Below are 14,750 nucleotides of genomic sequence, written 5' to 3' on the forward strand. Positions count from 1 at the left end.
CCTTTTTAGCTATAGATTTTTGTTTTTGAATTCTCAAACTCAAGTGTGTCTTGTAATTCCAGCTGTACCACTTGGGAAGAGTTGTTGTAGTTCTCGTCCATGTCTATACCAGGTTCATACCCATTTTGAGAGTTTTGTGGAAACAGAGGTGGCAAATATATTAAATCGGGACTGACGGTAGTAAATACAATTTCTTTAAAATGAATATTTTACTAGTGGTTTCATCATTTGTAAATTGTATAGGTGTCGTTGTTGTTGACGTCCGATCATTGTTCACTGTTGTAGTAGGCAACTCAGAAGGGTATTTCCGGTCTAAATCCTGGATGTGGAGCTTGTTCTTGTCTAACTAATCTTTTAAAACTAATTTCTTTTTAAATTCACTGGTTCCGCATGACTTAGAATCAAAAGGCTTATTAAAATCAATAATTGTTTAAGTGATGTCATATTTTGTTAGTTTTGTTTTTCTTATAATCTTTTGAAGAACTTAGTATTTCGTAATAATTGTTCAAATATACAATTAATACCTTTTATAACACGTTTTTTTTTTCTTTTTAATAACTGCCCACTTAAACGATTCATAATTTTTTTAATAAGTATTATGTATATTATTTATTTTGGGTAATTGTGTGAATCTTCATTAAAATACATAAATTGTAAATATGTATCAATATTATATTTATTTTTATATGCACCCTATAGAAAGTATAATGATTTTATCATGCCGTATGTAACACATCAAAATATTGGTTGAAATTTTAGGAAGATCTTGCTGTCTTTTCGTCTAACTTTATTTTAAAAGCAAGTATGTATAAGTCTCGAGAAATATAAATATCAAATTAAATTTACCAGATAGATGTTATTATGTACACAAATCGGTGTGTCTTGTTGAAGGTGTATAAGATTCGGTTCGAATATATCATTCTCACTAATTTTTATTTATTTAATTCTACAAAATGCTTTACTGGGTGAATAATATATTTTTTTTATTTCCAACAAATGTCTTTTGTTTTTAGTTGTGCATACTAATATTTATTTTGTCTATAGAGTTCAACGATGTCTGAATGTTCACTGGCCTCTATTTGTTTATAACGCCATCTAATTCATTTTGATTTTTTTTTTTATTTAATTTTTATTCCCAAACAAAACATTGATATGTATATACTGTAGGGTGGCAAGATATATGTGATTTTTTTCAATATTTTGAAAATCAATGGACAGACACGTTTCATAATTGAACTTTTAAGTCGATTTGACATTATTGATTGTCATCTGAATTGTTTTATTTTTATTTTAATACGTATAGTTCTGAAGTACTTTTCCTAACTATAAAAAATTTACAAATATGGAATATTTTTGTTTTTTTTTAATTATGTAGAATACTTACTTATATGCATTAAGTATTAATTATTATTTTTTTATATTAAAACAATAACACAAATACATATTTATAATATGAATTGAGTAATTAATGTTTAATGTTATTGTTTAAGGAATTTTTTTAATATTAATTTTCAAGTTTTCTTATATTGCTATCGTAATATCATGACCTCCGTTGGTCAACCTTTATACAAGGTTTATAATACAAATTTTGTATTAAAAATTGCTTTTATAAAAATTATATGAAATATATGATTTTTATGAATAAAACGTTCTCCATACATTTTGAACTTTCTTCAAGTGTTCCTAGTCCAATATACCCAGAGACATTACAACTTGTCTTTGGGTACTAAAGATTAGAAAATAAAATAATTTACATGTAAATTTTTAATATTCTTTTTGTTTTTATTTATAAAAATATAACATACACTGAAAACTTAACAATTCGTAATTAATAGGGATACTCGTAATATTTGGTTCTGCAATTGTTTGAATGTAAATTAAATGTTACAACACTTTTTCTAATGTAAAGTGTAAATGAGAACTGGTTCTGAATGTATAATTTCCACAGTATTAAAACGTGGTTGCACAGGTGCACTGCGCTGGCGCAAAGCAGCAGAACGTGAGCGTTTAGCGGGAACACGGGAGCGAATTGGTGCAGATCGTGAACGAGCACGAATATTCTTATTTCTGGGTTGAATAAGATTTTCGGAAACTAAATTACCTTCCGATTGGGGAATTTCTTCGGCTTCTGGCTCTTCGATGGCAGGTTGGTCATCGGTTGTGGGTGGGCCATAGGTATTATCGGGCTCAGTTATTGCTGGAACGTCTTCGGCTTCGGGTGGGCCATAAGTTTGATCAGGTGTTGGCTCTGGTGGACCGTAGGTTTCATCGGGTGTTTGTTCTGGTGGACCATAAGTTTGATCGGGTGTTGGCTCTGGTGGACCGTAGGTTTCAGCGGGTTCAGCAACAGGTGCTTCAGTTTCGGTTGGTAAATCAAAGGGAATTTCTGGAGTCACACCAGCTGGTGGGTATGGTGCCGGAGAAGGTGCTGCCTCTGGAGCCTGTTCTTGGCGAGCCAAAAATTTCCTATTGTTTTGTGTTTTCAAGCTGCCGAAACGTTTCGATTGTCTGAAGCGTGGAGGTTCAGCCGCTACCAAAGCCAAAGCAATGGCAATAATTGCAATAGTTGTGTAAAACTTGGCCATGTTAATGATTTTTTTGCTAACTCTGCTTCTGGTGTCGTTGTTCTTTTCTAGTTGTCTGTTGTAAGTGATGTGATGTTCTGGTGGTTTAATAATTTGCCTTTTATACTACAATGTTAAATTACCTCTAGTCATTGATTGTTTTGACATTAAATTAAATTTGTTTATACTTTACTATTTTGCCAACTAGTGTCAATGACAAATAAATTTTGGTTACATTTAGTAGGTAAGCTAGTAACGTAGTAGCATTTAGTACATCGTATTTGGAAGCAACTTAACTTTAGCATACATTATTATTTCTTATTAAATTTTTAATGTTCAACTTTGAATTTTATTTCTCATGGGCTCTACGTGACCATAAATATTTAGTTGAACATATATTATAATATCAAGGGCTCCGTTAGACTTTTCTTTATAGATAGAATATTATTTTAAAATTCTCATAAATTTTAAAATTAATTAAAGTTCCTGACAAGAACACTTTCACACTTTTTAAACAGTGGAAGAAAATAGTAAATATTTTTCGAAAGGATACATAATTATTTTTTTATATAAATTTCTATTGGAAGCTTTAGCGGTCTTTGTACAAAGCAAGTCTAAAGCAACGTCATTTCCACCTGCTTTTGGGAACTATAGCCTGTAACTCTCATTAATATTCTAGTGGTATGACAGCCAAAACAAAGTGTCGCACCACATAATTTAATAGCATAATTAATTTTGTTTATTAATCATGGATGTATGTGTGTGTGTGTATGTATCATCCTATGGATACAAACACAGTCACAGCACATGGACATATTAAGAGTTCATACTATTTATGTTCGTACATATGTATATGCGAATAAGAAATGCCAAAATAATAAAATTTTTATTTAAAGTTCCCTTAAATGAACTGCTTATGATAGATAAGGTTCAGTATATTCGTATAAAATAAACAAGAATTTTTAGAAATCATATCAGTTAACGATTAGAAACAGCGAAGGCAGCAATATATTTATCTCTAAAGGATTGTAGAAGTTACAACATTTATAATGGCACAATTTAAAAAGATTTCATTGATTATCTTGGTCTTGGCTATTGTAGCCTGCTCTGCTGAACCAGCCAGATATCGCCAACGTCTGGCTGCTAAGAAATTGCAGCCTTTGAGACAACGCCCAGCAGTACCACAGAAACGTGTTTTAGCTAGACAAGAAGCTGTAACACCTTACCCTACTGCTGATGAATTGAAACCAGAAGTTCCTTTCGAAGAAGGAAACCAACCCGATGAAGTATATGGACCTCCCGATGAGACTTATGGTCCTCCCGAACTTGATGAAACTCCTGCCGATCAATTGCCTTCAGAAGAGGCACCCGAAGAATTTGCTCCCAATCCCGATGCTGAAGAATTCCAACCCGCCGAAGAAGAGTCTGTGGCCCCTGTAGAGGAAGAGCAAGTCTCAAGACTTACCAACAGAAGAAAATCAAACAAGAAAAACATTTCATCCCGTTTGGTCCAAAAGAAGAAAGCTAAAAAATCCCAACGTTTGGTAGTTGCTCCTGCTCCAGTAGTAGCACCTGCTGCCTCAGTACCTGTTGCTTTACCTTTTGCCACCCCTTACACTGCCCAGTCTCAACAATACTATCTTCTAAACCAACCTTTCGCTTACACTGCTCAATATCAAGCTTGGTAAAACAAAATGAGAGTGTTTGGTTAGAAAAAAAAAACCAAAGATATTTAGTCAATTTATTAAATTAGTCAGTTTGTTTATGTTCAAACCACAAAAACAATATATTCTAGCAAATCCTTCCAATTAACTCATAGACATATAAAAACAAATTATACAAAATGTGCTGTTAATAAATCTTAAGAGAGAAACGAATTAAATACGAAATCATGTGTTATTTCATTTAATATCTTTATGATATATTAATTTATGATAAATGTAATAGCGATTGCTTTATAATTAACATATTTTTATGTATTTAAGTGAACAAAGAGGGAACAAGAGTCAAGAGTGTACTACGTGTACCAAATATCATCGAATTATTTTCAAAATATAAAGACAGATAGACGGACATGATAACCATCAACATTATAATGATGTAGGATATAGTGCAAAATATTCTACAAATTAATATTTTGTTAAACATTTCATAATTAGTTTCTATTGTCCGCTGTTAAACATTCCATTAATGCAGTATACGTATAACTTTCATGTTTTATACTTACATATCGTCGGCTGAAACTGAAACGGCTAACCGAAATTTCAAAATCGATTTTATTGTTGATTCTAGTGTGCTGTATCAAAACAAATGTCCTCAAAATTGGCCTCACACAAAAGGCCCAATCTACAAAAACATTTTATTATTAAAAGTAAAAAGTTCAATTCAACCATTTTTATTGTCAACTATCATAACAAATGATAGGTTTCACTATTAAACAATTTTTTTATTTAATAAAATTAAATCGTGCTGAAAAAATGTTAAATAGGGCTATTTGCATTTTAGGTGACGATATGTATGTATGCATGTATTTATTTATTTCATCACTTTTCACCTGGCTTTGAGGTTCTGTAAAATCTGGTTAGTAGTCCCATATACAAATAGTAAAATAAATAATTTTTAAATAATTTAAGTCACACTGAACACTGAATTGGTGTTGTTATTATCTTACAGGTATTTGCAAACATTCACACGCATTCTCGTCAATTGCGTTCTAGTTAAATACTGTTCAACCTTGTTTATTCTTACAGACTTCATGTGTGATCAAATAAACTTACGAATGTTATAAATGAAAAACATATGTATGTATGTGTATATATAAGTATTTACATATTATATTTTTCTTCAGTTATTTCCCCCTCTAAAGACTTGACTACTTACTTAACTCCATATTTGCAGGCGATTGTAGAAAGTACTTACCTAACTCCCTATTTGTAAAGGATCATGGAAAGTACTTACCTCTAATACCATTGTCAACTTAAATTAATGACTTAAAATGCTATTGTGTATTGTATTACTTTTCAATATAAATTTTTGCTGGGATTGATTAAGAGAAAACAAAAAACTCGTCTTAAATGCAGATCACCAATCCAATTTATATATGAATATTTTTAATTGGAAAACACTTTCGTATAAATATACAGTCGCTTAAATGCAAAAAGCTTTATCTAAAATTTTATAAATTTTACAAGAGAAGCAGAAAACCTTTTAAAATGGAAAGTTTTCAATCCACACTATAGGTGGTTCAACAAAACATTAAAACATTTAGTTATGAAATTTGTAATTATGCGCATAAAAATGTAATATTGGACATCTCTGATGGCATATGGACCTGTTTCTTTTTTCAAACGAAATACTTTTATTCCAATTTCTAGAGACTAAAAGGTCTGTTATCTTGCTAATTTATAAGAAAATTATATATGTAATAACTGTAGTACTGTTCTACTCTATGACAGTGCTTTTATTTTATTTAATTTAAGCAGATGAATGTGTGTGTATGTGTGGGGTATTTTTGAAGAAATGATAAGAAATTAATCAAAGGTTAGGGTTTTTTTTTTTTGAAACTGTAAAAATTATATTTTTGAATAATCAGTAAAACCAATTAATAGATTTTAACATGGTATTTTTTATATTTATATTAAAAATATATAAATTCACTTGAGTATTTAACAATATTTACTTAAAGTAGACTTAAAACTATGTTAATTAGTGTCTGTTAGGGGCTTTTTAACCGAAAAAGGAACCTCTAGAGCTTTGAGCACCAGCGAAATTGTTGGTAGTGCCATTGCGCTGTGCTTCTATCGCTTGATAATTAATAAACCAAAATGGCCGCTTATCGATGGGAATCCGATTTAACTGATCGATCAATAATTGATCACCATGGGCATCTAAAGGTACACCTGGTCGTTGAGTTGCAGATGACGAAGGATTTGATGAAGATGATGGTGATATAGTATTGGTATTGTCATCACCGAATCGATCCTCAAATACGACAGATGGACCAATATTGTTGTTTGATGGTTTAACTAAAGCCGTATATACAGATTCTGGAAATACTACTGGATAACCTACTGGAGGCTTTTGTGTTTGTCCAAATGGTATTTGACTGGGGACGGCTGGAACATCTCCACTACCAAAACGATTTTGTATGTCTGTATTCGTGGGTGTGGTTGAATGATATTTATCTTTTTGATTTAAACCATTTGTAGGGCGACTGCCAGCAAATGAAGGCCTTTGGGCCCAGCTAGAGGGCATGACTAATAGCGCAATTACCACAATACCGATTTGGTGATTTTTTATAATTTTAGCCATGTTAAAATTAAACACAATTACTTTAATAAATAATATTTTTGTTTTTAAGTTTGGTAAAAAAAAAATGATCATAAAATCAAAACTCGTTTATATTAAAAAAAATATTCGCGCTGTATACAATTAATGAAAACTGAATTTATGCGTTTTTTTTTTTTTTTTTTTGTAGCTCTGGATTTTATATAATTGATACTTTCACGTCTTGAAGTAAACTAAAATGAGCTCAACACTTCGTTTATTTATAAATACAAATCTCGTAAAATATTGTTTCTTTTTTATTCATTGAAAACTCTCATCTCTTTCTGCTTATTAATATAATTTTAAGCCTGCAAAATTTGTTACTTACTCATCTTTCAGATCACAGCACAACTTGCAAATACATATGTACATACGTCTCAAACAAACGGTCAGACAGACAAATAGACTGGTAGCCCTCGTTTTTGTTTTATTTTTACATTGATTGTTTTGTTTATCTCTTGTTTTTTTGTGAATACCCTACTTAAGGTAGACAGACAATGGCCATAGATCTTATTTATAAATGACACTAATAGTTTATTTCTAATAGATGAATAACATAAAAAAATTAAGAAAAATATAATATTTAATATAAATATCAGTCCACAAAAATATAGGAAATTCTTTGACCTAAATGTAATAAATTATAGTTTGGAAACTAATCTAATTTGTCTAATGATATGAGATCACAGTGTTTCAAATGCGACTTGGCATCCCTGTTCACCATCATATGTATTTCATAGTAAAAAATATTAAGAGAATAATTCAAATGTCTAAGTATCTGGTTTGGGTTTTATTTCATTGCGGTTTTGGGATATTCCCAAGCAACAAAACCAACAACTACGTCAACATCGAGACGCGAGCAAAACGAAAGAGTACATTGAAAAAAAAAACACGAAATTAATAAGCAAAGTAAAAATATAAAAATATACATAAGTATATTTCATAGTATTTCATACAAACGTACATACGTATGAATATTTAACGTTTTAATTAAGCAAAAGCAAGCGGCGTATGATCGTGCTTTTTCCAAAAACAAAAGGCAACGCGCACTCCTTTGATTTGAAATGATGAAAATGTAAATAATGATGATTAATATTAAAATAACCATAAACGATGACGTAGATAATTTTTGAAAAAATCCTATGAGTACATCAAGATGCTTCCAAAAAAAATTAATTCTGTAACTTTTAAATCTTTTTAATCATAAATATACATACTCACAGTATATAATATACAAACATCGGTGGTCAATAGTTTGCATGCACTATTTAAAAAAAGTTGTTTGATAAGAATTCAGATTTGTGGTCTCTTTCATAAACATTTATCAAAGGTTTATAGAACAAATTTTGTAAGAAAATTTGATAAATGTTTATTTATATAGATAAAGCGTACTGACCTTTAACTTTATCAGCAGTAAGACCACAATAATTTAAATAATACTAGTGATGTTTTTTTAAAAAGCTCATTTTATTTTAATAAAATTCGTTTAAATTAATATCTAATTTCATATCGAAAAAATTTCTAGTGAATAGAATAAGCGGGCGTTGTAGTAGCAATAGGCAGCAGTAGTGTCGAATTAATTTGGGGATTTGTTTTTAAATAATTTCGAAAATCTTCTAAACTTCTCCTGAAGAAATGTGGGGGAAGTAGAGACATTTTCTAATTAACCAGCAATTTAAGCAGAACGTTTTGGTTTGGCAGCACGCAATTTAGCTAAACGGGCTTGACGGTAGGCAGCCTTACGACGAGCTTGAACTAAACGAGCTTGACGTTGTCTTTGACGGGCCAAAGTGACTTCAGCAGGTAATTGATTGGCTTCGATTTCTGGTGGGCCATAAACTTCATCGGGAGTGTTGTAGAGAACGGATTCTTCAGGAGGTCCATAAACCTCATCGGGAATGGGTTCGTTGGCAGCACCTTCGGAAGCTTCATCAGCAGGGAATACTTCTTCCTCTTCCACAACGGCGGATTCATCGACAGGAACAGGAGCAGCTTCTTCAAATGGAATTTCTGGTTTCAATTCATCGGCTGAAGGATAGGGTGTAATAGGTTCTTCGACTTCTTGGCGCGCCAATTGACGATTGCGTTGTAAACGACCTGGGCGAACTCTTTGTCTTTGGGCTTCACAGCTGAATACAGCCAAGACCACCAAAAGTAAAACAAGAGCAAATTGGAATTTGGCCATTTTCGATTAAAACAAACTTCTTAAAGCTGGTTAATTTTTAGATTATGTGTGTGTAGCTTTGGCTAAGCCTGGAGCAACTGATACCTGTTCTCAGTTTCGCCGTCTCATTTATACTCGTCGAAACTTCTAAGCGTCGTTGAGCTTATTAAGATCCTTATTTGTGGCCGCTATTGCCTTGATTGGTTATCATGGACATTTACGGTAAAAACCAAGCAAATTCTCATTCATTCATTGGTGACAATTAAAGTTATGCTGATTTTATGGGCTAACGTGACAAAAATCCCATACAAATCGAATAGAATGCAAAAAAATACACACACGCACATTTATTGAACATTCATATAGCATATGCAATTATTTACTATATACATACTCCACTTACTTACCCATAAAACACATTCCAAAAACACACACACACACTCACTGGCTACTAAACTCTAGCCAGTCTACATTAATAAACACGACAAATATCCAAAATGCAGTACAAAATAGAAAAAAAAATCAAACAATTTCAATTAGCAATTAATGCCATAAACAAATAGTAGACAAATTTCAAACTCACCGGAAATCATAGTGATGGTTCCTTTTTGCCAAAAAGCAATATTTTGCAACGGGGAGATGCTAATTCAGGCAAAGTGTCTGCATCGAGTAGAATATAATGAGAAAACAATTTAGTGTAACATATACACTAGTACTTATGTCTAGTGTGATACATATGGTTGTATGGCTTTTATAATATGTATATACACAAGCACACTTACATGCATACATATTCATTCATATATGTGTAAGTTTACTATTTCATAGTTTGGAACAATTTCAATTTTGGTTTTTGTGAGTTTGAAAGTCTAAATAAATGGAATAAACTATGAGGGAATTTGGAAAATAACATGTGCATATGTATGTATGTACACTTGAACAAAAACTTATAAAAAACTAAAATTTGCAATCTTTAAAAAAAAATCAAAATTTTAAATATTTGTGGAGCGGGAAAACTTGTTTTTTATTAGAGTACATCTTTCTTTATTTGCGAATTGCATAAATGTGTATTGATTTGTTTATATTATTGTCTAATTTGTCCATTGACAATTAACAAAATGATCTTTAATTTATGGATACAAAAATGCCATAGAATTTTTATTAAAATCATGGAAAATTAATGAACCTTTTAAATAATGCTTTAATAGATGTTTTTCTTTTCATTATTTATTTTTGTTAAACAAATCAGCATATAATGCTGCTACATGCATTTCATTATACAATTAAAAATATTAGTTTTTAATAGTAGATATGTTCTATTATAAAAATAATTACAAAGGTGCATTTTTCTCAAGGTCATGGGGGGGATGTCATGCTAAGTTTTATTATCAAAATAAATGTTAAATCCTAATGATTAGTTTGAATAAAACACCTTATAAATTAAATACACTTTGTATGCATAATCAACAAAAATATTACATATACATATCTATATATAAGGGTGTTCCTTTAACTGTAAAAATTGTTACAATTCATCTGGGATTTATTTCATTTCTTTCTTTTATATCTATAATATAAAATAATGTTTATAATATGGTAAGAGAAAATCATTAGCACTTAAATGGTTTTTACATTTATAATATGATATTAAATTATACATTAATAACTAGTCAACTCGTAACACCCTACGTGCAGTAGATATCAGCAAATGGCACACAGTCAAAGCCGTAAACAAACAAACAAACTAACGAATAATCACAGAAGCAATTTCATTTTACCACATACTTATGCGTTTAATAACAAAATTGTAACAAACACATAGAATGAAATGGAAATGACTTTATGTATGTTTATAAAGGTATTAGGGTATTCAATTATAAATTAAAAAAAAAATTACTCAAATATAGAAGTTAAGACTTCAATATTTTTTATATACAAATTACAATAAATTTTATTTGTTTTGAAATAAAATTGTTTAAATGAAACAGATTAATAGTTTTATTAGTTATTTTAAATTTTACAACATTAATATATTTGATGGTTTGAATACCCTAATATGTGTATTTAACTAACAAGACACGTACGACATACGCATATCAACACTAACACTAACAATAAACGCAGATACAAACTCAAACCTAAAATCAAATACAAGTTGTATTGTACGATAATAATGACAACAACAAGAACAAAACCTCAAAACCAAATTGAATAAAATTTACACGCAGACATACACACACACACCCGATACAAACTCCTACAACCGATTCGAATAAATTCATACATTTTAACACACATACATATAAAATTCTCGAACATTAAATAATATGATGATTGCCTTTCTGCTGCCTCCTATATTTGTAAAACATTCATAAAAACAAAACTAATGTTCAGAATTATTAATAAATATGTGTATGGACAGACAATATCAAGTAATAATTTAATAATTGTATGAAAATAGGCATTCATTTAACGAATTTTACATACCCTACCTTTTTGTTTTCGACTTTATTATATTCATGCGAAAATGTTTTTTATTTCCACATTAGAAATAGGCATGGAAAACTTTCTTTTTTCTTTTAGTTTTTAAAGTTTTTCAAACAAAACTTAACGCATACACACACATTAATATATGTATATGTAAATATATTGTGGGTAACATACACAACGATAAATTTCATATACCTTAAACCCAGTTTAAACATTATAAAACTGAGTAATGACACTAATGATACACGTAATATTGGATTTATGCCAAATTTGGAAAAGACGCCATTCATAACTCAGACTTTCAGTTTCATTGTGGAATATTCAAATGAGCATTTAGAATAGAACGAAGTGAAACAGAAAACAAAACATTTATAATATTTTTTTAATTGTACTTCGATATTTTAATGAAAATTTCTATAAAACTAATGAGTTTTGGGTGAAATAAAATTAGTCTGTTTCAATTTTTTGATTAATAAATCAACAACAACTGACAGTGCCGTCTATAAGTGTACTTTTCAATCAGGATCTTACAAATTGTTTACTTTGTTTGCAAGAAATCGTAAAAATGATTGTGATTAAAAAATGTAATGTAAAGTGTCTCTGGCTGTTGGTGTTAATTTCGTTCATTTGTTTGGCAAATGCACGACAAATTCGCTACAGCCGTTATAATACAGAAGTGATAGAAGACAGTGTGCAGAATCAGAACAGCACTAATGTTACTGATAATCAAACTGTAGATGATGACAGTGAAATTGAAGCAACAGTGCGAGAAATTAAACTGGCACCATATCCTGCAAGTGGCTTCAGACCATCAAGAGCATTTCCTTTGCCAAACGAGCAAGCCGCGAGAAATGCACAAAGTGATATTGAGGCACAAGTTACAGATGAATCGGTATTTGCATCAACGACCGAGACTATCGATTTCGCCACAACGACGCTAGGATATGAAGACGAGACAACTACTATTAACAGTATAGCTGAAGATAACTTAAATGAAGATGATAGTGAAAAAGTAGAGAGTGGAGATGATGTACTGGCAGAAACTGAAGCACCCAAGGCTCCTTACCCTCCAGCTGGTTTTCAGCCTAGAATACCTTTCTTGTTGCCCACGGACTTTTCGTTGAAAAGCGAGCAGCAACTGAAAGAGGAAGAAAATTTGACAGAATTGCCCAACGAAGATACTACTGAATTGCCGGCTGAAACTGAGGTTAAAGCACCTTATCCAGCAGCTGGCTATAGGCCATCTAAAGCTTTTCTCTTACCATCAGAACAATTACAATTAGAAGCCGAAAAGAAAGAGGATGCAAAACCTCAACATGATAATAGCAACCATCCGGTGTGTGGTTCCAGTACTAATCCATTGGCTCCAAAGCCCATAGACGGCGAAAAAGAAGATCCGGACTCGGAGTCCATTAATGTTAACATCCAAACTCAACAAAGATCTCAACAACAACGAGCTGTCGTAATACCAGTACGTTTTTCGGTGCATCCTCTTCTGCTTACCAGACCTCTTGTCTACAGTGCTCCCATACCAACATCATGGTGAAACATTTAAGACATTTTTATAGAATTTTCCTTAAAAAAGGTTTTAAATCTAACATTTTTCAGTATTTCACTTAAATTTCTTCTGTTAAGTTTATATTTTTTACACTTTTTTTATATTTTTAATAAGTTCATGCAAAATGTAACACAATATACATGCTATATTTTATATTCAGAAAAAAAAAACAACAAACTTTGTTTGAATAAAAAATTGTATTTTTTCGAAATTAACATACATATTTGTCGTTTTAATTTCAGTTTTCTAGGTCAGTATAACACTAATACTAACAGCGAATTTTAAAATATACACATCTACTATTTGTATCTCAATTCAAATTCAGACAGATAAACCCATACATATGTATGTAGGAACATATATCACATATGTATATGTGTCTGTAACTGTATGCATGTATTTATTGACAATCAAACCAAAGCAATCTGTGTTTATGTGTGTGTGTATAAGATCCACCATTAGAACGGAAGTAGGAAGTCATTTGTATTCGAAAATAACATCAAAAAAACAGAAAAAAAAACAAATAACGTGTTGCATACAAATTATTTCGTTTTTCGTGTTTGTTTTTGGGGGCTTTTTATTTTTTCTATTTTGGCATGAAAGGAATATTTTGGTAATTTTTTTTTTTTTTTTTTTTTTGTATTATTGTTTTCAATTTCTGTTGTGTTTTGGACTTTGGCAACTAAAGTATATTTTTGTTCTTGTATAAAAATAACTACAAAAAAGTAAATTACTTTATATAAATAAAATAAAATATAATTATGGAATTACCCAATAGACATAGTTATATAATTATGTTTTAAAATTTTTAACTAAAAAATCGCAGCTTTCAGAAAAGGTTTTATAAAATTAAAATACGTTTTCAACTTGAAGTATATATGTACAGATGTACGTACATCTTACAACAAAAATATTTTGTTTAAATAAACAAATTGATTTGACGATTAAATGATTAACAGTTTCATTTATATGATTTTTTTATTACAAGTCTTTTTTAGTGTTAAAAGCTAAAATTTAAATTTTATTGTGATGGTGGGTGATATTAGACCAATTAAATGAAAATTAACTTTTTTTTTAAACATTTCAACTATAAATTAAGATATGTAGCTGATTCTGTCATTATATTATGTCTTTGCTATATTAATCTTATATAAAATATAGAAATTAATACATGCGACCGTCACATCATAGTCATGCCGGCTGTACGTGCTTTACATCTTTAATTTCCCTTCCAAAGTATCATATATATACATACAAAAGTACTTACTATAGTGTATCTGTACATACATACATCACGACTTACCCAGCACACGCACATGTTTGATTTCAAATAGGCAATGAACCTTTCCTAAATTTATTTGATAAATTGAAAATATATTTTATATAATATAATCCTAAGAAAGTATAGTCCAGTATACTTGACCATTTGATACCCTACATGATAACTATTGTAGGGTTAGGTCCTGTAATGGCTCGTTCTTCAGATAACATAGACAAAATTTTAAAAAGTTGAAACACAGAGAACAATGTATAACTTTGAAACAATCATAAATCTCAAAAAATTTCAGAAATTCTTAAGTCGCACTGACGACTAGTCAGATTATACTTTCAGAAGACATAACGAAATTCATAGTTATTTAGTTTCAAA

General features: G+C 30.5%; 5 protein-coding genes across 5 annotated transcripts; 2 read left to right on the forward strand and 3 right to left on the reverse strand.

Annotated features, from left to right (window-relative positions):
- Positions 1 to 1,757: 1,757 nt before the first annotated feature.
- Positions 1,758 to 2,694, reverse strand: LOC119601113 (early nodulin-75). Its single transcript, XM_037951864.1, has one exon. The coding sequence runs from the start codon at positions 2,583 to 2,585 to the stop codon at positions 1,899 to 1,901; it is 687 nt and encodes a 228-aa protein (XP_037807792.1). The 5' UTR covers positions 2,586 to 2,694; the 3' UTR covers positions 1,758 to 1,898.
- Positions 2,695 to 3,486: 792 nt separating this feature from the next.
- Positions 3,487 to 4,453, forward strand: LOC119601109 (fibrous sheath CABYR-binding protein). The gene has a single exon (XM_037951859.1). The coding sequence runs from the start codon at positions 3,614 to 3,616 to the stop codon at positions 4,250 to 4,252; it is 639 nt and encodes a 212-aa protein (XP_037807787.1). The 5' UTR covers positions 3,487 to 3,613; the 3' UTR covers positions 4,253 to 4,453.
- Positions 4,454 to 6,111: 1,658 nt separating this feature from the next.
- LOC119601128 lies at positions 6,112 to 7,067 on the reverse strand. Its single transcript, XM_037951889.1, has one exon. It carries the CDS (start codon positions 6,945 to 6,947, stop codon positions 6,291 to 6,293), a length of 657 nt encoding a protein of 218 aa, XP_037807817.1. The 5' UTR covers positions 6,948 to 7,067; the 3' UTR covers positions 6,112 to 6,290.
- A 1,278-nt stretch (positions 7,068 to 8,345) lies between these two features.
- Positions 8,346 to 9,178, reverse strand: LOC119601130. The gene has a single exon (XM_037951891.1). The coding sequence runs from the start codon at positions 9,073 to 9,075 to the stop codon at positions 8,566 to 8,568; it is 510 nt and encodes a 169-aa protein (XP_037807819.1). The 5' UTR covers positions 9,076 to 9,178; the 3' UTR covers positions 8,346 to 8,565.
- Positions 9,179 to 11,993: 2,815 nt separating this feature from the next.
- On the forward strand, positions 11,994 to 13,308 carry LOC119601129. The gene has a single exon (XM_037951890.1). It carries the CDS (start codon positions 12,110 to 12,112, stop codon positions 13,088 to 13,090), a length of 981 nt encoding a protein of 326 aa, XP_037807818.1. The 5' UTR covers positions 11,994 to 12,109; the 3' UTR covers positions 13,091 to 13,308.
- The last annotated feature ends 1,442 nt before the right edge of the window (positions 13,309 to 14,750 follow it).

The sequence above is a fragment of the Lucilia sericata genome, unplaced genomic scaffold (genome assembly GCF_015586225.1).
Source record: "Lucilia sericata isolate MDLA Ls3-8-SP2 unplaced genomic scaffold, ASM1558622v1 Contig000143F_arrow, whole genome shotgun sequence".
Classification (NCBI taxonomy): domain Eukaryota; kingdom Metazoa; phylum Arthropoda; class Insecta; order Diptera; family Calliphoridae; genus Lucilia; species Lucilia sericata.